This window comes from Sciurus vulgaris (assembly GCF_902686455.1).
Source record: "Sciurus vulgaris genome assembly, chromosome: 16".
Classification (NCBI taxonomy): domain Eukaryota; kingdom Metazoa; phylum Chordata; class Mammalia; order Rodentia; family Sciuridae; genus Sciurus; species Sciurus vulgaris.
This window is the reverse complement of record NC_136477.1, coordinates 5,875,362-5,900,045: the sequence shown is the minus strand read 5'-3', so window position 1 is coordinate 5,900,045 and position 24,684 is coordinate 5,875,362. Positions and strand designations below refer to the sequence as shown.

The 24,684-nt window shown below is 49.4% G+C and overlaps 1 protein-coding gene across 3 annotated transcripts; it reads right to left on the bottom strand.

Moving 5' to 3' along the window:
* Window positions 1–923: 923 nt before the first annotated feature.
* CCL25 (C-C motif chemokine ligand 25) lies at window positions 924–24,680 on the bottom strand. 3 transcript variants are annotated; one of them, XM_079115218.1, is made up of 8 exons: window positions 24,498–24,680; window positions 23,617–23,722; window positions 22,445–22,561; window positions 5,149–5,270; window positions 3,100–3,217; window positions 2,878–3,008; window positions 2,414–2,534; window positions 924–1,271 (listed from the first exon to the last, which is right to left on the bottom strand). In XM_079115218.1, the coding sequence occupies exons 4-7, from the start codon at window positions 5,219–5,221 to the stop codon at window positions 2,419–2,421; spliced, it is 438 nt and encodes a 145-aa protein (XP_078971344.1). In that variant the 5' UTR covers window positions 5,222–5,270; window positions 22,445–22,561; window positions 23,617–23,722; window positions 24,498–24,680; the 3' UTR covers window positions 924–1,271; window positions 2,414–2,418. The 3 variants fall into 3 exon arrangements, 1 of the variants encoding a protein (XP_078971344.1); XR_013759876.1 differs by lacking the exons at window positions 924–1,271; window positions 2,414–2,534; window positions 2,878–3,008; window positions 3,100–3,217; window positions 5,149–5,270 and adding an exon at window positions 12,578–12,786; XR_013759877.1 differs by lacking the exons at window positions 924–1,271; window positions 2,414–2,534; window positions 2,878–3,008; window positions 3,100–3,217; window positions 5,149–5,270 and adding an exon at window positions 21,720–22,332.
* Window positions 24,681–24,684: the final 4 nt, after the last annotated feature.

Here is a 24,684-nt window from a genome sequence, read left to right as displayed (position 1 = left end):
GCTAAGGTGGAATCTTAATGGCTGTCAGGCTATGAACCAAACCCATCTGGGGGGTGCATTTGCCTTTGTCCCTGTGGTGGTCCTTGACTACCTGGCTCCAGGTTGGGCTGGATCCACCCAAATCTGGTGGCGGAGCTTGGTGACCAGGATGCTCGCCTCATTAATGAAGAGTCCGTTCTTGCCATTGCATGCCCAGTACTAGGAATGTATTTGACCCCCAGCTAGTTCCTGGTGGCAGGCAGCATTATCAGCCCTGTTCTATGGGGGTGGAGGGCAGGAGGTACTGAGGCTTAGAGGAGGCATAGATTCTGCCTGGGTCACCCATACAGTGTGGGGTGAGGCCCCAAACCACTAGGATGTCATCTGCAGAGGATATGTTTGACTTGCATCTGGAATATTCTCTGTTGTGATGAAAAGTGAGGCTATTAAGGATTGGGAGCAGCAAAGTCAGTGTCTCAAATCTCCGCCTACAGAGGTGTCTCAAGTGCCTGGTCCCAGGGCCCTATCCTTGCCCAGGTCCTGCCCATCTGACTTACCAGGGGCCCCTGGGCAGCCTTATATGATTTGTAGAGAACTTGTCCATCCCTCCACACCCTCAGCCCTAGGATCTGGGCAGAGCAAACACAATGAATCCTACTTCACAGACAAGCAAAGAGGCACCAAGAGAGTGAGCAGTTGGCTCAAGGTCACCACTGGGGAAAAGCAGGACACATCCAACCTGCCCAGTGCCCAGCCCTTCAGGACCTACCAGTCATGAGTGCTGGGGCCACAGATCTTCATTAAATAAAATGAATCTTCCCATAATAAAACAGGACAGAAAAGAATGGCATTTCCCCAAAGGTTTATTTGAAAATCATTTTAAAAGCACAACCTTGGGAGGATGTTTTTGGACCAACCAAAACTTTGCAAAGACCTGGAGGCACATTGGTAGGTGGCCTGGGATGAATGGCAAGAAGATGCAGGTGGGTGATGTATCCCAAAGAATCTTGTCTACAAGAGCCTCTGCCCAGGGTTGATGCTGATCCCAGAGCAGTAAGGAGACTAATCTAAAGTCACCTCCCTCTTCCCAGCTGCCCAAGGGGCAAGAGGTGGTAGAAACAGAGGAGAAAACCAACACAGGCACAGGGGCTAGGATTTGGGCTGAAGGGCCGAGGGGCAACCCCTGTGGTGGAGAAAGGCCCAGCCGCGCTGGTGCTGTTGGATGCTGGAGATGCGGTGCAGGCTTACAGCCCTGCAGGAGGGATTAGAGGTGGAACTGGAGTGACCAGGAGCTGTAAAATAATAACTACACTTATCAGTCTCTGCCCGGGCACACAGTTCCTCAAAGCCTTGTAACATGAGCAGTAAGGATGTTAGGAGCATCTTTTATTCTAACATTTGGTCTTTGACCTGATTCCTGACACAGAGCTGCTAATAATCCTTGGAATTTCCTGGGCAATAGGACAGGCTTTTGTTCTGATGAGGGGACTCCTGGATGGGGGCTGGTCACCAGAAAGACCAAACCATGCTTAGAAGCATGGAGCTTCCGCTCCACCCCTCCCTCTCCAGAGAGAGGAGGAGGCCTGGAAGGAGAGTTAATAATCCATCATTCCTGTGTGATAAAGCCTCCATAAAAATCCCTGAACTCTGGGGCTCAGGGAGCTTCCGGGTTGGTGAACACGCCCGTGTGCTAGGAGAGTGGTGCACCCCAACTCCGAGTGGACAAGGACTCCTGTACTTGGGACCCTTCCAGACTTTGCCTGTGACTCTCCTTCATCTGACTGTCCATCCAGATCCTTTGTAATATCCTTTTAATAAACTGGTAAATGTGTTTCCCTGAGTTCTGGGAGTGGATCTAGCAAATGATCGAACCTAAGGAGGCAGTCACAGAAGCCCCAATTTATAGCTGGTTGGTCAAAGTATAGGTGGCGACCTACCCACCACAAACTGCATGCCAGACACTGTAAATTACAATGGGCTCTGCTACCCGTTGGAATAGACAGTACTGTTATCGTCCCCATTTTAGGGATGGCAAAACTGAGGCTCAGAGAGGTTGCATATTAATGGGGGCAGTCTTGTGTGACAGAGATCCTTCCCCGGTGGCATCTGACACAATCTCCGGTTGCTTGGGTTGTGCTGCCCTTCACATCTGGCATCGGAAGTGTTGTGTCGAGTGTTGTTCTCTCATCTTATGGGAGGTCCCACAGCTTTTGGTCCACCGGCCTGACCTTTCACGTCAGCACTTATCAATGTCCCGCTGGGCTGCGGGGGAGCTGTGGGCAGCCACCGAGGATCCTCCTGGGTGGATCTGTATCCAGACCTCCTTGGTCCTGGAGGCAAATGCCCTGTCCCAGTCTTGACCCATCATGAGCCTTCAACCATAGCCTCCAAACCTCAGTAATAGATGGAGGAAGGTCACATGAGCAGTCCTTACCTGGATTAGCTTAGAGAAACATTCCTTTTGCTTCTGCTGCTACTGCTGCTGAGATCCTTCAACTTGGACAACGGTGGCCTGGCTGTTCCAGTGCTCAGCTTCTTCCTCCCAGCCAGAAAGCCTATCCAAAGGTAGAGGGAGAGAGAAGAGCTTCAGCAACAGCCTGTGAACCTCTGGATCCAGCCAAGCCTGAAGCCATTGCTGGTTATTTGAGCCAATGACTCTCCCCTTTGCTTGAACTTTCCACGTTCACCAGTTGAAAGTGCTCTGGTTTTAGAGGAGCTGGATGATGACACTGTGGGTCGCTTGCTTGCTGCACCCCACTCAGCAGCAGCTGGCTCTCTTTGGAGCAGGGGCAGCTGCCCATGCTGAGCTCTGGTTCTCTCCCTCAGAGACTGAGAAGCAAAGGGGCCTGCAGACAGGGAGGGTGGGCTCCCTAGATACTGGGCTGGGGTCTCACCCACCTTGGACGGTGAGTCGGGTGTTGTATTTAGACCTCTGGGAGGCCCTGCGCTCCAGAATTCTCTTTGCCTTCTGTACCCTGATGTCCCGTGGGTTCCCACACACCATCCTACCTGTCCGGCGGAAGTGGAATCTGCAGCGGGTGGAGAGGGGGTGGCCGTGTTAGCAGTGAGGGGCAGCAAGGCCGAGTGTGATCCCCACTCCCCTCCCGTGGCCCCACTCACATCACTGCAGGCAGGTTGCAGCTGCCGCTCACCTCCTGGACCCAGTAAGACCTGGCGCGTAGAAGCAGAGCCAGTGTGGTGTGGGGGTGGTAATCCAGGCAGCAGTCCTCGAAGGCACCTGCAACCACACAGCCACCCGCACGCTCAAATCCGTGCATGCGCACTGGGCAGGGACAGTCACAGACGTGGCCGCCACGCACACATGGAAACGCACGCCATGACCCTTCAAGACCCAACAGAGGCCTGTGGACTACCTGACTGCCACTCAGTCTTGATATTGTGACAGCAGGCAGGAGTTGGAGGAGTCCATGGGCCCTGCTGGGAAAGGAGTGGACCACCAAAGAAACAGCCCAAAGCCCCTTCTCTGCTCTGGGAGCACAGGCGCAGCAGCCTGAGGAGGGAAAACAGGCCCAGAGAGGCCATATTGTAATGGGGTCTTGTGGGAGGGAGATCCTTAACCTATGACATCTGACACAACTGCAGCTGCTCAGTTTGTGCCACCCCTTCACGTCTGGCATCAGAAGTGTGTGTTCCTAGTGCCAGTCTCCTAAAAACAAGGTTGGTTAGCTCCTGTTGAGGTCCCAGCTCCAGCTCCAGGCTGGTCTGTCTCCATGTGGAAGGCATGTCTTCCTCTCTGTCCCCATCACAGAGACCACTTAAGTGACCCAGCCAGATACTAGGAGTCCTAGGGGATTTACTGTGGAGTTAACAAAAACACTTCAAGAATTCCCACTATGTGCCAAGTACCTAAACAGAGAACTGGAATTAATGTTGTCTTGGGGAGCTCCTGGCATGGTGGGGAAACAGGGAAGTTGATATTCTTGAGGAGGGGGACACACAGCCCCGGGGATGCTTGAAAAACCTCGGAGAGAAGCAGGTTGGGATGAATGAGCAGAGGAGGGGTGGATGAGATGGTGGTGGCGGCCAAGGTGGCTCTTTTGCCCAGTCAGTCTTGGGGGTCCCCTGCAATCCACCTTTGCCAGAGCCCACCTAAGTCCGAGTCCTGGCAGACGCAATAGCGGTGGAGCAGAGGGAAGGCTCCATTCTCCTTGCATCCCCCCACCTTGTCCCTGAGGACAAAGAGCAGTCGCGTTAGATAGGACCTGGGGCGCCAACATCTTCAGCAGGTAGTTCCCAAGGCTAGGGGCCGCTCCCCCTCCCTGAAGGATCAAAGGACAGGCACTGGGATAGCAGGACAATGGGAACAAAGACCAGCCTCCCTCCTGGGCAAAGGCTAAGCTCTAATATGGGGACAGGCAGGGCAGGAGGGTGGAGTCATGGTCCTCAACCCTGCCAAGGCCATCTGGTGGGACTCACTGGCCTTGCCACAGGAATGTAGTACCCAGTCTCAGGGGTCCTGGGGGAGTCTGCATGCCTATATCTGGCCTTTGGTAACCAAAATCCTCAAGGGCCTTCTCTGGGGTGGAGATGGAGAGGAAGACGGAAAAGGTTTCCCTTAACAACAATAATGGTAATCACTGTTGCTGCTGCGCAGCAGGCTGAGAGACTCATGCAGCCATTAGCTCATTGGATCCTCACATCTGCTCCCGCCAGTACGGACTTCAGATTTCCACCTTGTACATGTGAAAACTAAAGCCCACACAGGTTGAGTAGCGATTCTCAGCTGCACTACACAGGTAAGCTGGGCAGGGCCCCGATGGGAAGCCCCTTCCCACGGTCTCTAGGGCTCTGATCTCCAACCCCCCTCCGGCTTTACAGGGTCAGGACACTGAAGTATATTCCTAGCTACAGGTGACTTTACCAACAGCTGGAAGCCACCCTTTGCTCCCACATTCCCTTGGCCACTGGAGTCCTGCAAAGGAGGTACCATAGGGTGGAGGACTCTGGAAGAAGGAGCTGGGGACCCTCTGTCTCTGTCCGTCCCAGGGCACAAATGCCAGCAATCTCTGCTATGTTGGGAACAGGAGCCATAGGAGAATTCAGTAGAGGTAAGGGACCTAGAAGAGCAGAGGGTAAATGCGGGGAGGGGATAGACAGGGAGAGGAGGAACCAGGGGCTAGTGTAAGTATTGTTGACCAAATATAGTACCTTGAGTATGGACAGCAGGGACCCAGGCCCCCACAAAGCAGGCTACCAGGCTGGCAAGGATCCAAGGGTTCATGGCGCACGCGGGACCTCCTCTCTGGGCACCTCAAGGATAGACAGGTCACCTGGGGAGGTAGAGGGGGCGGTGATAAGGACCCAAGGAAGACAGCAGCAGGCACTGTCTTCCCTCCTCTCTGGGCACCTCAAGGATAGACAGGTCACCTGGGGAGGTAGAGGGGGCGGTGATAAGGACCCAAGGAAGACAGCAGCAGGCACTGTCTTCCCCATCTCAAGCCAGGGCCCAGGGCAAGAGAAGCAGGTGGCTCAGGATAGGGACAAGCTGAGCAGAAGGGACCCGCTGCTGCTCTGTCGTGGCCAGGGAAAGGACTCACCAATGCTGATGGGGTCCCGGAGCCAGTGCCTGCTGGGGTGTACTGTGTGCAGGTGGCTGGACTCCACTCTTTATAGGTAGAGCCCCACCCCACAAGCTCCCCCTCCCTCTCCCCTCCCTCCCTCCCTCACCCCACCTGCTCTGTGAGACTCCAAGCTTCTCCCTCAGGATAGATAGACCAAGCCTGATCTCCACCTGGCTCCTCTCAAAGGCTGGCTGCCCCATGAGCCGCCTCCATCCCAGGCCTCTTAGCCAACACCCTTGCACTCTTCCTGAAGGGCCCTTTGTCATCTCCTGTCCCCTCACCTGCACACAGTCTTCCTGCACAAAAGCCTCAGCTGACAGAGCCCCTAAAGAAAGCCTTCCCCTGGCTGCCTACTCCCACGTCTACAAGGGGCCCAAACTTTACCCCCATCTCCGTTTCCTGCACAGGGAGACAATTTATCATGTCACAAATATGCCCTGGGTTTGTGATAGGCAAATCCATAGAAACAGAAAGTAGATTAGTGGCGGCCATGGGCAGTGGGGAGGAGGAAGACTGGTTGCTCAAGGTGTACCTTTTTGTTCTGAAATCAGAAAATGGCAATGATTGTCTACGTCTAATAAACACCACAGAAAGGTACATTTTGATGGTAGAGTGTATGGCCTGTGGGTTATTAAAGAATAATCTAGGGCTCGGGATGTAACTCAGTCGGTAAGAGTGCTTGCCTCGCATGTACAAGGCCCTGGGTTCAATCCCCAGCACCATGAGAAAAAAAGAAAAAAAAAAAAAAAAAAGAATAATCTCAATAAGCCGGAAATGGTGGTGCACTCCTGTTTCCAGCGACCAGGGAGGATAAAGCAGGAGGATTGCAAGTTCAAGGCCAGCCTCTGCAACTTAGGGAGAACCTTTCTTCAAATAAAAAGTGAAAAGGGCTGGAAATATAGTTCAGTAGTAGAGCACCCCTGGGTTCAATTCCCTGTACCAAGAACGGGAGAAGAAAACAAAGACCACAGCCACGAAGAAGAAAGCAAAGCCAGGAGCCGCAGATAACCATGTCTGCGGGAAGCAAAGCAACATTCACCTGCAACAGAGTGAGGGGCTAGGGAAGGATGGTACAAAGGAGTGGAGGGGCACTGCGGAGACTTCGCATCGCATTGCTTTTCATTTTTAATGATTGGCAAAGTTCTCCCTCTTCTTTTTTTGCGGTGCTTGGGGATGGAAGGGCAAGCGCTCTACCACGGAGCTACACCACCAGTCCTCTGCGGGGAGTCCCTAGAGGTGGCCCTGGGCCTACAAGCCTGCAGCCGGGTGGGCGGGGCTTACTACGGGGGGAGGGTCCGAGGCTTTAAGGACCAGGGCGGAACTTAGTGGGTGGGGATTGAAATGGGCGGGGCTTGATAAATGGCTTTTAGAGCTGCCAGGCGGGGCTTATGGTTGGAGGCGGGATTTAATCGGTGCTTAGAGCCTGATGGGGGGGCTTAGCGTCGGGGCGGGGCTTACGGGCTCAGTTCTTCCCCTTCAGCTGTCTTGCAGCCCCGCGGTCCGGTCGGTTGCTCCCGCAGGTGTAGGCTCCTGCACCCGCCTGCTGCTCAGGTTCTTTTCTTTGGGTGGGTGAGGCTAGGCGGGGACGCGGCTCCGCGTGGCTGCGGGCTTGGGGACGCGGCGTGGCGGGTCAGAGCTTGCCTACCCGCTATGGCCCACTGCCCTCCTACCTGCGCCGTTGGCGGGCAGCGGTCTGGCCTGGCGTGACCCAGACTTGGCGGGAGGTCGCCGGAATGTGAGCCCACGTTCCCGTCCTGCCCTCAGGGTTGGTCCCACCAACTACCATCATGAGGAGGAGGAGGACTGAGGGAGCCCCCCCGCCCCCAGGGGCCAGGATGTAGGTTACACGCCCCAGACCTAGGGGTCCCGGTGGGAGACAGGCTGTTTAAGAAGAGGAGGCGCTGAATTAAAGCTTGGAGTTCTGAGGAAGTTCTGATAAATGTGAGGACCAGATCTTCACGGTCAGGGCTGAACTGGTGCCGGGAGGCCACACCTCTCCCATCTCTACCTTTGCTGGAGGCAAAACTGGTACCAACAGAGCCTTCTCTGAAAGTGTGATGTGAACCCAGCCCGGGGTGGAGTGGGGCAGAATCTCCCATCCTTCTGGCTTCTAGTCATTAGTTGTAATGATGGTGGAAAGCTGAGGTGGACTCCAGCTGCAACTCAACCAAAGTCAGGTACTGACCACTTCCTGAGCCTGGCACGAATCTTCTACACGCTGAGCCAACCATAGTGGCCAGGTGGTGGGCAGGGGATGGGCTCAACTCTGGAAGTATTCCTTGCCCAGAGGAGGGCACCTCCAGTGTGTGCACACAGAGGGAAGATTCAAATGTACAAAGGAGGAGACTGAGGGCCAGGGAGGCCTTGTCATTTACCTTTCTTTTTTTTTTTTTTTTAATGCCTTGAAAGAAAGTGTGACAGTCCCCTAATGTTGAAGGGCTGCAGAGGAGAAGCCTGAGGCATCATGGGCGAAGATGCAGGGGCACTGGGTGAGTGCTCCAGGCTGAAGTGAGTCCTCCTGTAGTGACTTTAGCATATCAGACCCTGGATGCCTACAGCTGTCCTGAAACTTTGGTGCCTCCAAGACCCTGACTGGACTCTCGAAGTCTTGACTGTAGTGGTCTCTGGGAGAAGCAGCTAGAGGCCTTCCCCAACATCATCTGTGCATCTCACAAGGACTTTTGATACCAGGTGCCTTATCTGGCAGGTGTGGCTGGAGCGGCTTCTTTTTTTCTTTTTAATTTATTTTTATTGTAAACAAATGGGATACATGTTGTTCCTGTTTGTACATGGAGTAACAGTATACCATTTGCATAATCATACATTTATATAGGGTAATGACGTTTGATTCATCCCGTTATTTTTCCCTTCCCACCCCCCCACCCCTCTTTTCCCTCTACACAGTCCCTCCTTCCTCCATTCTTGCCCCCCTCCCACCCCCCATTATGTGTCATCATCCGCTTATCAGTGAGATCATTCGTCTTTTGGATTTTTGAGATTGGCTTATCTCACATAACATGATATTCTCCAATTTCATCCATTTTTCTGCAAATGCCATAATTTTATTATTCTTTATAGCTGAGGGCTTCTTTTTTTAAAAAAATAATTTGTTCTTTTTTTATTTTTTTTTTTTTTTTTTTCTCTTTTTTTTTTTTTTTTTTTTTTTTTTTTAAACCAGGAATTGAATCCAGGGGCACTCAACCACTGAGCCACACATCCCCAGTTAAGTTGCTTAGGCCTCGCTAAATTGCTGAGTCCTCAGCCTTCCAAGCCACTAAGATTACAGGCATGTGCCACCATATCCAGCTCTTCTTTATTGATGTAGGCATTTATTGCTATAAATTTCCTTCTTAGAACTTCTTTAACTGTATCCCATAAGCTCTGATATATTGTGTACCCAATTATGTTTTTGATATTTTTTAATTTCCCCTTTTTTTTCCTGATTTCACGGTGTAATTAGCACATGAAGGACTCAGAAAAGAGTTGCAGTTTTTTTTTCTTTTTTTTTTATTGTAAACAAATGGGATACATTTTGATTCTTTGTACATGGAGTAAAGGCATACCATTCATGTAATCATACATTTACACAGGGCAATGTTGTTTGATTAATTCTGCCATTTTCCCCCTTCCCCCCCACCCCTCTTTTCCCTCTATACAGTCCTTCCTTCCTCCATTCTTGCCCCCCTCCCTAACCCTAACCCTAAACCTAACCCTAACCCTAATGCTAACCCCTCCCACCCCCCATTATATGTCATCATCTGCTTATCAGCGAGATCATTCGTCCTTTGGTTTTTTGAGACTGGCTTATCTCACTTAGCATGATATTCTCCAATTTCATCCATTAATTTCTCTTTTAATCTCCTCATTGATCCACTGATTATTCAAAATGTGTTATTTAGTTTCCACATATTATTGAAATTCCTCCTACTTTTGCTTTCTAATTGCATACTATGGTGGATGGAAAAGATACTTAATCTGCTTATAATCTTAAATTTGTTGAGACTTGTTTTTTGCCTAATATATGATCTACCCTGGGGAATGTTCAATGTGCACTTGAGAAGAAGGTATATTTTGCACCATTGGATGGAATGTTCTATACATGTTTATGAGGTCCATTTGGTCTAGAGTGTGGTTCCAGTCTAATGTTTCTGTATTGATTTTCTGTCTGGATAATATGTTCATGACTGAAAGTGGGACACTGAAGTCCCCTGCTTTTATTATATCAGAGTCTATCTCTCTGGTTAGTTCTATTAATATTTGCTTTATATATTTAGGTGTTCCGATGTTGAGTGCAGCTATATTTATATATTCCTTTTGATGTACTGACCCCTTTATCATTATGTAATAATCTTGTCTCATTTTACAATTTGACTTAAAATCTATTTTATTTGCTATTAAGTGTAGCCACCCCTGCTCTCTTTTGGTTTCCATTTGCTAGGACTATGCTTTTCCATCCCTTCAATTTCAATCTATGTATGTCCTGAAACCAGCTACCTCTTCCTCTGGTCCAGATGCACTCTGATTGCCTGGCAACTGGAGGAGGGGAGGAAAATGGGTCTTCCAGGATGCTTTGTAAGCCCCCAACCTGGTGTTTCAGGACCTGGTTTATGGACAGTCTGTGTAACCCTTTTTGCTATGTCCCCAATGCAGTCAGCCCTGCTGCATCCTGGAAGGCTGGCTTCAAGGGACTTCCTGCCCCTTGACTGACAGGTGGCCTTTGTTCCAGAGAACAGCTGCAGCAATGGCCTTGGGCACAGGCCATGGGACTCAGACTTCCAGTACTGGTCCTTGCCATGGCTCAAGTCCTTGTATCTTTCCTGCTCTTCCCATGTGTATGGACTGAACATCTGGGAAGGGTGACTGCCTGATGCTGGCCCTGACATCTGGGGCTGGGGCAGAGATGGCATGGGGAGGGTGAAGGGTGGTGGGCCCTGCAGAGAAGGTCCCATGGAGCCCTGAGTCCCTCTTTGAAGCTGCTGAGCTCTGCTTCCCTGTGAGACAGGTTTTTTGTGCATCTCCTATGCATCGGTCAGGACAGGCCCTGGGAGACAGAGTAAAAAAGTGGGTGTGTCACAGCCATCATGGATGAATGTCATTAACTCCTCATTAATCATCCCTTTGAGGTCATTTGATATTTCACTTATTCAACAAACACTCAGTACCTACTATGTGCCAGGCATCAGGCGAGGGGCTGAACTAACCCTGTTGATTGGGCCCATTTTGTCTTCCAAATGATTTTTTAACTATATTTTTTAGTTGTAGGCAGACATAATACCTTTATTTTATTTTTATGTGGTGCTGAGGATTGAACCCAGGGCCTCATGCATGCTTGCCAGTGCTCCACCACTGAGCCACAACCCCAGCCTTTTTTTTTTTTTTTTTTTACTATAGGGTCTTGCTGTGTTGCCCAGGCTGGTATTATGGTTTGGATCTTACTGTCCTCCAAATGCCATGTGTCAGTCCCCAGTTGATGGCACTGTTGGGAGATGGAGGGAACAGAGGTGAACCGTGTTCCATGCCCCTTCCTTGCTCTCTCTCTGCTTCCTTGCTGCCATCAGATCATCCTTCCTCCCTCATGCCCTTCCACCATGAGGTTCTGCCTCACCTCAGGCCCAAAGCAATGGAGTCAGCAGACCACTAGCTAAAATCTCTGAAACCATGAAACTCTGAAACAGGAATGTTTCCTCCATTAAGTAGTTTGTTCAGGTATTTTGTCACAGCAATGAAAAGCTAACATAGCTGGACTTGAACTCCTGGGCTCAAGCCATCCTCCTGCCTCTGCCTCTGGAGTACCTGGGACTATAGGCATGTGCCACTGCACCTGGCTTACTAATGATCCTTAAACATAAAACCCAAAAACTTATCTTTAAAACTTTTAAATATTTTTGTGGTGCTGGGGATGGAACCTGGAGGTAAGTGCTCTACCTCTGACTGCATTCCCCACTCTGATCCACCTGCTTTAGTTCCCTCAGCCAGGTACCAGATGCTTCTAGACAATCTGAATGCCCCGGACCCTATGAAATGAGTTAAACGAGGCCAGCCTAAGCCCCTTAACCTGCCTCACTGACTGTAAACTCTTACAAAGACTTGTGCCCACGGGTTCTCTTTGCACTGTCTACCTCCTGATGGGCCCTTGGTGCTTTCCCATATGGCCCTGTGTGCCCCTCCTCTTGGGAATTGAGAGTAACAAAGTATCTCTTCAATGTCAATCATCTCCTGATCTGTTGGGCTCCTATACCTGCATAATCATAAAGCCTACATTTAAAAACAGATGGCAAGTAATATGCAGGGAGCTGGGGACTGAAGGGAATGACAGACAGTCCATTCCCCAGGGGATGTTCACAGGATGCGGCAAGGCTTGGAGGTGGGCATCCTGGAGAAGGTAGCTGCAGGCTGCGGGATGCCTAGGGCACCCACCAGGCCTCCACAGGGAACAAGAGCTGAATGGAGACCTGAAAGATGAGCAGGTGTCAGAGGCCAGCAGAACAGGATGCTAGAAGCTGCCAATTGCCCAACAGCTGGGTGGGAGAGTGGGGCGGGGGTGGAGGGCGGAAGACAGGTGGGAGGGACAGGCTATTCAGGGCTTCAGATGCTAAGCCAAGGAAGGTGACCTTCATCACCCGGACTCGGGAGCTGCTGAGGGGATTCATGTAGCCAGGGGAAGGTTGTGGTCAAGCCCGTGTCTGAGCACTGCCAAGGTCCTGTGGAAGATGCACTGGAGAGGAAAGCACTGGGGCAGGGGATTCAAAAGTGCAGGCAAGACGAAGTGGTAGATGGATCCATGACGAATCTGAGACCCGCCTGCAGTCATCTCAAACCTGGGAACCCTGGCAGTACTGTGAATACGTCATGAGTGGGAAGGGGTTCAGGGGGCCACTGGTGCCCACAGGTTTAGGGAGAGCAGAAGGCTCTGCCCATCCACCTGGCTTCTGGTCATCCTAAGCACACATCAGTTAAAGTTATCCTCCTGCTCCAGCCTCCTAAGTCACTGGGACTACAGGCATGTACCACCGCGCTCAGCTGATTCATTTTTAATAACTTTTTTCTTTTTTTCTTGTTCAAGGTGAAATTTGTCAATTTTGTTTCTTATAAAAGAACCAATTTTGGTTTTTGATTCTTTCCACTGTGTTTTCATTCTCTATTTCCATTTTTCTCCACTCCAATCTTCATTATATCCTTCCTTCCTTCTAGCTTTGGATTTAATTTACTCTTCTTTTTCTAGTCCCTGGAGGGGTAAATTCAGATTAATTAAAACTTTCTTTGCATATAATGTAGGCACTGCTTTTGCTGCATCCCATAATTTTTTTTTCATTCATCTTCAATATTTTCTAATTTTCCATGTGTTTTCTTGGACCTGTTGGAACCCTGGAACCCCAGTCCCTTGGTCTGTCTCTGCTTCCTGGTTTGAGAAGAGACTCTTGCTCCTAGAGCACTCTCACCATGGCCATCCAGTTCCCTCGAGGTCCAAAACAGTGGGGTCACCTGATCTCAAACCTCCAAAACTGTGCAGCTGAATAAACCTTTTGTCTTTATAAGGCAGTCACCTCAGTTCCTGAGCAACATGCCCTCGTAAGGTGAGGGCAATGCAAGATGTAGGGGAATGGCTGAAAGGGTAGCCACACCCTGGCTCTGCTCATAGACCGTTGCCACCCCACGGTAATCACTAACACCCCAGACCCCCTTGAGACGGCTCCCATTCCCCCTTAAATGTGGAGTTCTTGCTTTACCCCCAAGGCATCTCTCTTGAGACAGCTCCCATTCTCCCTTGAATGTACCCACTTTCCTAGACAAACCTGTCTACGTCTTTGGAAAAAGGTGCTAGTTGCCACATGTATTTTAACAATGCAAAGCTAACACAGAGACTTTGGTAGGTAACTTTTTTAATTGGAGAGGAAAGACAAATTTGTTATTTCAGTGTCAGAGGTCAGAAGTCCTAAAGTTAAGGTATCAGCAGGATCTTTCTGAAGGCTTCTGGGGAGATTCTACCTCCTACCTTTTCCAGCTCCTAGAGGTGCCCACACCCCTTGGCTCATGGCCCCTTCCTCCGCCTTCAGAGCCAGTAGTCAACGTCTTCCTGTCTCTCTGATCAGTACTTCCATCTCCGTCTCCGACTCTCCTGCCTTCCTCTTATGAAATCCCTTTTGATGACATTGGGCCACTGGATAATCCAGAATGATCCCCCATCTCAAATCCCACCTACAAACTCCCTTTGTTTACGTCCCAGGCACTGGGGATAAGGATGTGGACATTATGGGAAGGGGCATTAATTTGCCTTCCACAATACCTTGGTGATCAAACCCATAAGATGAAGGTCCACAGAACATTCTTGGGGGAGGTGACGTGGGTTCAGTTCTGGAAGATGGCAGGTAATGCTGGGGGATGGGACTCCAGGCAGAGGGGATTGGGCATGTAAAACAGCAGGCTTGGGGCTAGGAGTGTCCTTTAGGTGTAGAGGTTTGCACACAGAATGTTCTGAGTTTGATCCCCTGCACCAAAAAACCACCAAGTGAACAGCAGGCTCCCTACATACCTGAATGTGACCCAAGGCCCTTAACATCCACATAGGTTTTATTCTGCAAAATGAGGATTCTCAGCAGGGCCCCCAAGATACCAGGTGATGCCCAACAGGCGAGAGTAGCCCAGAGATGCTACTGATGTCTTACCATACACTGGACAGTCCCTCGCCACAAAGAATCATCCAGCCCAGAGGTGTGCAGGGCAGAGAGAGAAGTCCCTATTTAAAGTATGTTGTCAACAGCTTTCAACCCCCTCTACCAAACTCAGAGGGGCTTTACCCCCATGGACAGCTAGAGGGCTTCTACTTAATGCCTTTCTTGGGAAAAGCAGTTTCTAGTTCCTCATGACCTTGGCCTGGCCCTGGAATGGAAGCATCTGTGTGGGTTGAACGTGCTCCTACTCTGGAATGCGAAGGCCCAGCAGGCCTGGGTCCTGGAAGGTAGATAGATCTAATAATGTTTTCTCCCCGCACCCCCAGGCCTACCAGTGCAGCCTCTGGGACCCAGGCCCTTGCTATACTGGGAAAGGTGGGGCAGGGGAGGACAATGTCCTGGGGAAACTTCTAGAGCCTGTGCCAGTCACTGGATGAAGGTTCGCGCTAGTTCATTCAAGGATGGTCAGCAGGCAATGGGTCAGTGGAGGAGATGGCAAGCTGGGGTGGAGGGTCCCCCTCCTTTGGCTTGCCTTGTTCTCTGAGCTCTTTATTGCTGCCTCCCCCACAGGATTCATGTCACTGATCCCCTCCACAACTGCCACCCCCTGGACTCTTGACAGACCCCCCCTAGAGTGGGTGTAGGGTGCCCCCCCATTTCCTATAGTGTTTGAGAAGACTGATCTACAGGTCGGGGGTCAGGGTACAATGTGTGGGACATAATGAACCTAGTTGGTGATGTCCTGTTGGCCACTGAGAGCAAGGGCTGGCTGCTGTTCAATTGGTCAGCAGACTTTTGCCACCTACTAAGCACCAGGCCCAGTGTGCAGGGAGCTGGAGAGGCCAAGATGGATACACCTGAGCTTTTTTCCTTCAAGCCACAGGGACCAGGGAGGACAGCACTTAAGTTCACTGACGGCTTAGCAGAGAGCCAGATCCTATGCTAGGTGTCTCACCACCATTCTCTGCCAGAGCAGGACAGCAGCATTCCTGGGGCCAGGGCAGAGATGACAGTCAAGAGGAAGGTAGGCAGCAGGGATCTGGGCAGATAACTCCCCTGTGCAATGGCACAGTGGGGGGCGGGGGAGGAAGAGGAAGGCAAGCATGTGCCCAGGGAAGCCTGGGTCCTGGAGGTGAGTCCACAGGAGGGCCCACCTCTGCCCCTCCCACCTGGGTATACCCAATCCGGCTGCCTGCTCCTCAATCCCTGTCCTTGCAAAGCTGCAGTTGCCCCAGTCAGATTCTGGATTTCTAGGTGGTTCCATGCTGAGTACAAGTCTCGATGTATGGCACCTGGTCCCCCAGTCAGGGGTCCAGGCCAGCCTCATCTGCAAGAGAATGGGGTGTCCAACCCCCAGGATTTTAACTTCTTGACCTGTGGAAGACCTGACAGTGCCTGTGGGTGATAAGAGCCACCCACGATCTCCTGCTGAGACCTAATAGGCTGTAGCAGAGCCCACTGCCCCAAAGTGCAACCCAATGACAGGTCTGACAGATGGACCAAAGATAAAGACACTTTCCCCATCCCCATCTTACCCTCTCCCAACTGCACCTGAAGCCACTGCTTAACTGCACTGCCAAGGATGCCCTGTCCACCCTATGAAGCTGTGGGTTCCTGACTGGATGGAACAGAACTCTCTGCCCACCCATGCCAGCATGAAGGAGCCCACCCTCCTGGGCTCCTTTCCTTCCCAAGTGGCCAATTTCAAACCATCTCCTCTAGCCCCCTCCTCTCTTCTCCTAACTTCAACCCCTCACATCAGTCCTTTGTCATGTGTTCCCCCTGGGGTTGGGGTCCCACCAGTTGGTCCCCCTCATTCCTTCTTGCACTGTCCTTACCTTTGGGATCCACAAGTAGAGGCCATGCAGGTTGCAGCTGCTACCTGGGGCCATGCTCCTTTCTCTTATGCCATGTGCAGTGGAGTGTTGAGGGTTCGGTGCACAAGTTCCAGGGTCTGCTGATCCCAGTCCCTGCCCGCTTTGGCCACTTTTCTGAGAGTCAGAGCATGTGAGCAAGTATGGGCTGAGGGGCATCTGGACTGCACCTGGTCCAAGGCCTGGGAGCCACTAGGACTCCATGTGGCTGCAGGCCTCCTAACTGTAGTTTCTAGCGGACCTGTGACTCACCAAACCAGTCCCATCCCTGGGCTTTGAGCTAGACACCACTTGAAGGTGACCTATTAAAGATGGTAAGACACACCCTCCTGTGGATAGCCCTTTCACCAGTGGCTAGGGATAATTTTCACTGTTAGATCATGAACTCTATGATATGGTGGGTAAATGTCCATCAAAGGGTCTTTCTGAGTAAAGTGAGCGCCATCCCTTAGGAAAGTGAGTGTGGGTCCTGCCTGTGTTGGAGTGAGACTTTGCCTTGACCAATCCCACTCATGGGCTCCCGCCTTGGCAACTTGTTAACCCAGGATCAGGTTAGTTGACTCCTCTTCAGTGAGTTACTGTTCCTGCCCTTTGCCCCTTTGGCTCTTGCACGAGCTTTTAATGCTACTTTCTTTTTATTCTGAACACTTGGGGGTGAGCCTCTGGAGTGCTCTAAGAAATGCTCTGGCTATGGCTTTTGATCTGCACTTTCTGGTCTCCCATCTGAGGGACTGGGAGGGTCTTGAGATGCACTGAGAATGGAAGTTGCCAGGGTAGGGCAGAACCTGGCAGTATCCCAAGTGCTCATTCTTCCCCAGGGGCTCTTGCAGCTTGCAGCCATCTTGCAAGTAAGCACTGGCAAATTCATGGGTAGCTACCTCTGGGAGTGGGAAAGCTGATCTCGGGGGATGGCTGCTGCTCCCACCTGGGCACATCTAATTCAGCTGCCTGCTCCTGGGTCCCTGTCCTTGTCTTGTCCCTGCTGTAAGGGTGCAGTTACCCTGGCCAGTCTCTGGATTTGCAGGTGGCCCCTTGCTAAGGCTGAGCCCCTAATGTATGGTGGCTGGTCCTTCCACCAGAATTCCAGGTCAGCTTCATTTACAAGAGAAGGGGGTGTCCAAATTCCCAGGATTCTGGCTCCTTGACCAGTGCCTGTGGGTGCTTCCCCTGGGTTGCTGGATAAGGAACAAAGCTAGAATTCCCTTCTCTCTCTCTCCCTTCTTCCTTTTTTTGGGGTGCTGAGGATTGAACTCGGGGCCTTGCACATACCCTTGTCAATGGTAGAGAAATAGCTCTACCACTGAGCTACTTCTCTAGCCTAGGACGGAGACATTCAAGTGGTAAACTGACTGCTTACCAGCGGACTGAAAGGCATGTGAAGATTTCATCGTCGTTTTATAAATAAAAGACTGGAAAAACCTGCCTGGAAGTTCTTCAAAAAGTGGGAAATAAAGGCTGGGGTGCAGCTCAGTGGCACAGCACTTGCCTAACACAAGGCTCTGGGTTCCATTCCTAGCATTAGAAAAAACCAAAAAACAAAAGAGAGTACTCATGTGTTTCACTTCTAGATAGAATATACGGAAGAAAAATGAACACGTTATGTTCACATGGAAACTTGTACATGATTGTTCAGAGCAACACTAGTCCCTGAAGTCAAAAGGCGGAACTAGCCCAAATGTCCTGCAATGGATGAATGGATAAACACAACATGAGGTCCACCCATACAGTGGAATATTATTTAGCCATAAAAAGGAATGAACCAGTAACACACTACAGCATGGGTGAACCCCGAGGACATCATGCTCAGTGAAAAAAGGCCACATACTGTAAGATTCCATTTATACAAAGTATCCAGAAGAGGCCATCCACAGACAGAAAGCAGATTAACTGTTGCCAGCAGCTGTAGGGGGGTGACAGGGAATGACAGCTAAGGGACACAGGGTTTCTTTTGGAGAGATGAGAATGTTGGAATGAGATAGTGGTGGCAGTTGCACTCCTTTGTGGTTTAGAAAACCACTGAATTTTCACTTAAGATTACCAAGCGAGCACTGCAAAAGGGCCAACAAATCATGCTAGAACCAGTGAGAGACACTACGAGAAAGGGAGCTTGTGAGATGAAAAAGTAAAGTTAGATGCAAAAACACCAAACAGGAACCCTTACAAACCAGAGAGTGCAGGGGCTCTGCCAAGTAAGTCCCTGCAGAAGCAAGGAGGGTGGAGTGTTGATTTATTGATTAATGGTCCACCCCGGGAATGCCTGAGTGAATGTGGTCACTGTCAATACAACAGGGCAGACTGGGCCACTCCATGACCCTAGGAGCAAGGAGCTCTGGGCTTTTCCTATTGTTTGACTCTAGAGAGAGAAAATGCCCACTGCTGTTTCTCCCCCAGAAAGACACTGGGTAGAAGTGCTATAGGCTGGATCCAGGGGGAACGAACTGGAAACAAAACTTCCAAGACTGGCTCAGATCAGTGACCCATGTTTACTTAGGGCGGCAACCGTGAGACAGAGGTGCAGCAGCCCTTGCTGCTCTTGGGGACGTTGACACAGTTTTGTGTACTGGGACTGGTGCTGTGGATGGTTGTTGGCAAGCGCTCTGCTTCCTCTCTGCTTTGCATGGGCCGCAGGGTGGCTGTGAACACCTGCCGTTTACAGACAAGCACGTGAGCTCAGGGAATGCGACTGATTAGCCCAGGAGCTCCTGAAGGAAATCCAGCGTTCTGTGTCTGCTCCAGGCCAACCCCTTTGGGTCACACTGTACACAAGCAGGAATGGCAAAAGGTGTTTGCCTGGAAGGTCGGGACTCTGAGGCTACCTGCTTCTCAGGTGGTGACTTCATCAGGCAACAGCTCCACACTGTTGCTAACCTAAAAGTCAACTCAAGCTTCCTATTTTCCCCTGTGACTGGCCTACTGGCACTTGAGGAGGAATCAGTTTTAAGTCAGGTCCCCAAAGAACCTGAGCCTTCCTGAAGGTTCTTTGGGCTTGTATGAGCTTGCCTGGCTTCTGTTCCCAGAATGGGCATCCTGCTGTTATACCTCAGCTTTGTTTGGGGGCTGACCAGTGAACTGATCACCTGACCCTTACACTCATTTCTGATGTCCCCCAAGACACCCCAACCCACATACTGAGACCTACAAATGGTTGAGATACAATGACTTCTCCCCTTATCTCTGTATTTAATTGATCTGGCTGCCACCTTCTCCACTGGTCACCAAGTCCAATGTGAACATCTGGACTCTACCTCCTTCTCTCCACACCCCACGTCACTCCCTAGCTTTCCCTGTGCTGACACTCCTCAGTCAGAGAGCCTCTCTCCTCAGATTGAATTCCATGCTTGCCCTGTTCCCTTCCAATAAAGAAAGAAAAATATCATGTATGTCTCACATTTAAAAATTCTCTTGGCTAAATGATAAATTCTTTCAGGTGCTTTTTGCCTATTATTCCCTACTGCTGCTGTGATTAATTACTACAACCTTGGCAGGTTATAATAACACATATTATGCTACAGCCCTGGACTTCGAAAGTCTGAAATTAGTCTCACCAGGCTAAAATCAAGATGCTGACAAGTCTGGTGCCTCCTGGTGACTCCAGGGGTGAACCCACATCCTGCCTTTTCCAGCTTCTAGAAGAGCCTGCACCCCCTTCCTCCATCTTCAGAGCCAGCAATGCTGCATCTTCCAGTTCCTCTCTACCTCTGACCCTCTTGCCTCACTCTTAGGAGGACCCTGTGGTGATACTGAGCCCCACCGACCCAGGATCATCTTTCAATCTCAAGTTCCTTACTCCAAGCACTTCACAGTCCCTTTTGCTGTGCGAGGTCACATGGTCACAGGTTCCAGGGGGTTGGGACGTAGACATCTTTGGGGACCATTTTTCTGCCAACCATAGCAGGGATCTACAAACTTTTCCTGGAAAGGGTCCTACAGCAAATATTTGATGCTTTGTGTGCCACGTGGTCTCTGTTGCTAGGACTGGCTACATAATTTTCCAAAGTGTGGGGCCCTGTATTCATAAATTATTAAAAACTTCAAAATGGTGAGTTTCATGCACAGTTTGCACACTTGTGACACAGGCCCTGCCAGGGCATCCTCACCTCTGCTCCCATAGCTCTGAGCAGCCACAGGCAACATACAGGGGAGCAGCACGGTTGTGTTACTGTCAAATTTTATGGACAATGCAATTTTGCATTTCATCTAGTTTTTATATGTCACAAAATACCAACTGTTCTTTTTTTTCCAACCACATGAAAAATATAAAGCTAATTTTTAGCTCTAGGCTGTACAAAAACAGATATGGGCATAGTCATGTAATTATTTGCTGATGCCTGTCTATGGGATAACGTTCCAACTTTTCTGACTCTGAGGCCCGTCAAAGCAGGGGACAGATGACTCTCTAGTCCCAAATCACTCCCCTCCTCCTCTTGAAACCGCCATCCCTGGCCCCTGAATGATCGTCCTAGACAAATCTGTGTCCTCTGCTACCTGCCCAGTCCCAGTTTCCCACCTCTCTGCCTGGCAGACCCTCCCTATTCTTTAATCTGGCTCAGCTACTACCTCCACCAGAGGTCTATCTGTGCCGTCCCTTGTCAACCTAGATGGATTTGTGTTCCAATGTGCCTGTTTCTCCTCAGGGCAACAGTGTCCTCGAGAGAAGGGTCCCACCACTGGGTCGTTTCTGTGTATCTTGACCTTACAGAGCTTCACAGTTTGTGCTAGAGGAAAGAGACTGTGACTTTCAGGGATAGCAAGAACAACCTGGAACAACTCTGGCTGGAGTATATGCCTGATCCTACCCTTGAAGGCTGAAACTGCTTCTTCTGACAAAAACAAAACAATACAAAACAGAAAACAAGGACTTTGTATATCAAATTCCAACAAGCAAAATAAAGATCTCCGAGACTGATCAGAACTAGGTTCAAGTCACCACTCTGCCCTTACCAGATGCGTGTACGGGGCCAAGTCAGTTCTCTTGCTCTCAGAACAGGGTCCTAACTCATCACAGGCCTCATTTGACCTGCCCCTGCCAGTTCTACAGGTCTCCTCTGAGGACTATGTCTCCAAAGTTGGCCTTTTCTTACTCCTAAGGGTGCTGGGCTCCTGCCTGCCTCAGGGCCCTTGCATCTGCTGTTTTTTTCTGCCTGAAATATTCTCCCTCCTCATGCCTCAGCTGCAGTACTACTAATGTGGGAAGCCTTCTCAGACACCCCCAAATCAGTTAACTCTTCCTATTGTATGCTTTCCTGGAACTCTGGCCTATGCAGATTATAATCATTTGTGAAGCTCATTGTTACTGTTAATAAGAATAAGACATAATAAGTACTTTATGCCAGGCTCTGTTCCAGAATTTCTAAAAGTGGGTTATTTCATTTAATTCTCACAGTGTCCACAGGAAGTACTACAATCATCCCCATTTTATGGAGTAGGAGGCTGAAGCTCAGAGATTAAACAATGTGTCCAAGGCAACATAGCTAGTGAGAGTGGGAGCTCCCCTCTCAAACCTGCCTCCTCAAGTTGGCCGAGGTCCACGAGGTCAGATGCCACATGCAGCACAGTCACTGTTGTGACCCTGAGGCTGAGCACTTTACACCTCACATGCTGTGGGTGGTTAAAAAGTATTGATGAGCTGAAAGAAACAATGCCCCGGAGCAAGGGGCACTCCCGGAGCGAGATCTCAATTTCTAATACCATTCTCTGAAAAAGGAACCAGGGTCCCTTACAGAAGTGGCTGATTCCAGGACTGCAAGAAATATACCAGCTGAGACTGCATCATCTTATAAAGCCAGGGAGTGAGGAGATGCTGTGAAGAGGCTGAAGGAACCAAATACACAAAATACACAAAGATGGGAATACCCCATGGGTCACAGGAGCCAAAAGAGCCAAAAGATGGCCACAGCTGGAACAGATTGAGCAACAAAAATGTAGTGCTGAGTTATAACCTAAAGCATAAAATAAATACCTACGAGTCCATACCAATATAACTAGATGATGGAATGAACTAATAAACAGAGAAGGAGTCTAAATGATTAGTTATGTAGATATTCACCCTTAGGAGGCAGAGCATAACCCCTCACGTCCTAGGTGTGGGCTGCACATCCCGACTTCCTCCCAAAGCATACGATAAGGAAAGCGATGGAAGTAATTATGGTGGAAAAAGCTGACAATACTACCTCAGTTAGGTGATCAAAGCTGACATCAACAGACACAAACGATATTGACGGGAGGTACCTGGATACGACGTGATGAAAAGGGCAATTTGCCACTTTAGTCTTATTGCCAATAACCCACCATCATGGTCTTGTCATGACAAATTCCAAGAGAGGAGCATCTTAAAAAATACCTGAGTAGCATTCCTCAAAACCATCAAAAACAAGGAGAATCAGAGAATCGGCCCCAGGCAAGAGTAGATCAGCTAGGACAATCAAATTGCATGTAACCTGGGATCCTGGATGTGATCCTGGCAGAGAGAAAGAATTAGAGAAAAACAAGGAAAGTATAATCAACTATAAACTTCCATCAATCACAAAGTATTACTGGGTGCAGTGGGTTCAATCCCCAGTACCAAAATACAAACACACAAACAAAAAACCCCAAAGTATCAGTATTGGTTCATTTTAATGGTATCATATTAATAAAAAATGTTACTAACAGGAACCACATGTGGTGAATAATAGTAACCCCATTATTTCTGTACTAATCCCAAGAATCTAAAATGGTTATTGAAAATAAAGTCTAGGGGCTGGAGTTGTAGCTGAGCAGTACAGCACTTGCCTAGAACATGTGAGGCAATGGGTTTGATCCTCATCACCACATAAAAATAAATAAATAAAATTTTAAAAATAAAGTTTATTATTAATAATAGAATATAGATGAATGAATGGATTTTGTTGTTTGTTTTTTCTATTTTTCTGTTAGAGATGGGTCTCACTATGTTACCCAGGCTGGTTCTGAACTTCTGGGCTCAAATAACTCTCCCTCCTCAGTCTTCCAAGTAGTTGGGACTGTAGATGTGCACCACCACACCTGGCCTAAGGACTTCCTTCTTATTCATAGCAATGATTACAGCACTCATCTTGCAGAGGTATTTTCAGGATTTCACAAGGAATGTAAATGGAGCCTTCAGCATAAAGTACATGCTCAGCTCTGAGCATTTGCTACCATTGTGCTAAGCCGGTGCCATCCACTACAGGAGCCACTAGCCCTACGTGACTATCTGAATTATTAAAAATTAAATACAATAAAAATTTCAGTTTTTCAGTGACACCAGCCAAATGTCCAAAAGTAACATGGAGACAGAGGCTACTGAATTAGTGCCAATACAGAACATGCCCATCCTCTCAGAAAGTTCTTCTGGATAAGACAGAACAATGAAGAATGTAATTATTTGTTCAGTGTTCTTGTCTCCTTGGTTCCTTTTGCAAAGGCCATCTTTTCAATCTTGCTGACCACTCTCTTTCAAATTGCAACCCCCATGATTCTCATGCCCTTTCCCCAATTTACTTTTCTTCTTACCCTTTTCATCACTTGAGATGGCATCCACTTGCTTTCTCTTCTGTCTCCCCATGTAGCACTGCACAGTTCAATACAGTAGCCACTGGCAACATGTGACTGCTGAGTCCTTCAAAGGCAGTCAGTTCAATTGGAAATGCAGAGTTCAAAAGCGTATGAAAAAAAAAAAAAAAAAACCAGAATGTAAAACATCTCCTAATTTTTACATTGATCACATGTTGAAATTATATTTTGGACACATTGGGTTAAATAAAACATTAACATCAACATCTCCTGCAATTATTTACTTTTTAAAAACACAAGTAATAATTTAATCAGTTAATCATTTAGTTTTGTTGTTGCTGCAGTGTTGGGGATGGAGCCCAGGGATTTGCACATCCAGATAAGTGCTCTACCGCTAAGTTGCACCCCAGCCCACAATTTAATCAATTTAAACTCAACGTGTAACTGACAAACTTGTGGCTGGTTTAAATTTCTACTGCGCAGCGCTGATTGAGAATGTGTTATTAAACCATTTTAAAATTACTATGTAGGTTGTATATATTTCTCATGGACAGCGGTGGCCTAGAATGTCAATCCAAAACAGACAGGTAGGATTTTGTCTGCTCACCGCCCAGACAACAAGAGGCAGATAATAGCCTTTCAATAAAATTTTTATGAATGAATGGGAGGCTGACCTTCCTGGGAACCAGCTTGTTTTAATAACCAAACTGATGCACCGGTGACCACGACCATGCCCCGCCTCCTCACAGCACCAGATAAGGAAACTGAGGCCTGGTGAGGTGACGTCAGCTCGCGCCCAGCCACACGTAGTGCGCAAACGTCGGGGTCGGGATTCGAACCTGGGTCCTGTCCCCATTACCCCTGGCGCTGACCGCTCCTACCTTGCTGGGAGGCGGCGGAACAGACAGGTGAGGGGCACGCGGCATACGTCCGACAAGAACCCCCAATCCTCGGCCGCTATCTCCAGTCGGCCTCTGTGGACTTGGCCCTAGCTCGCCCCCTCCGCGGCCATCGCTGGCCACCCGCGTCTCCGCCGGCCGCCAAGCTCTTCGCAGGCGGCGCCGACAG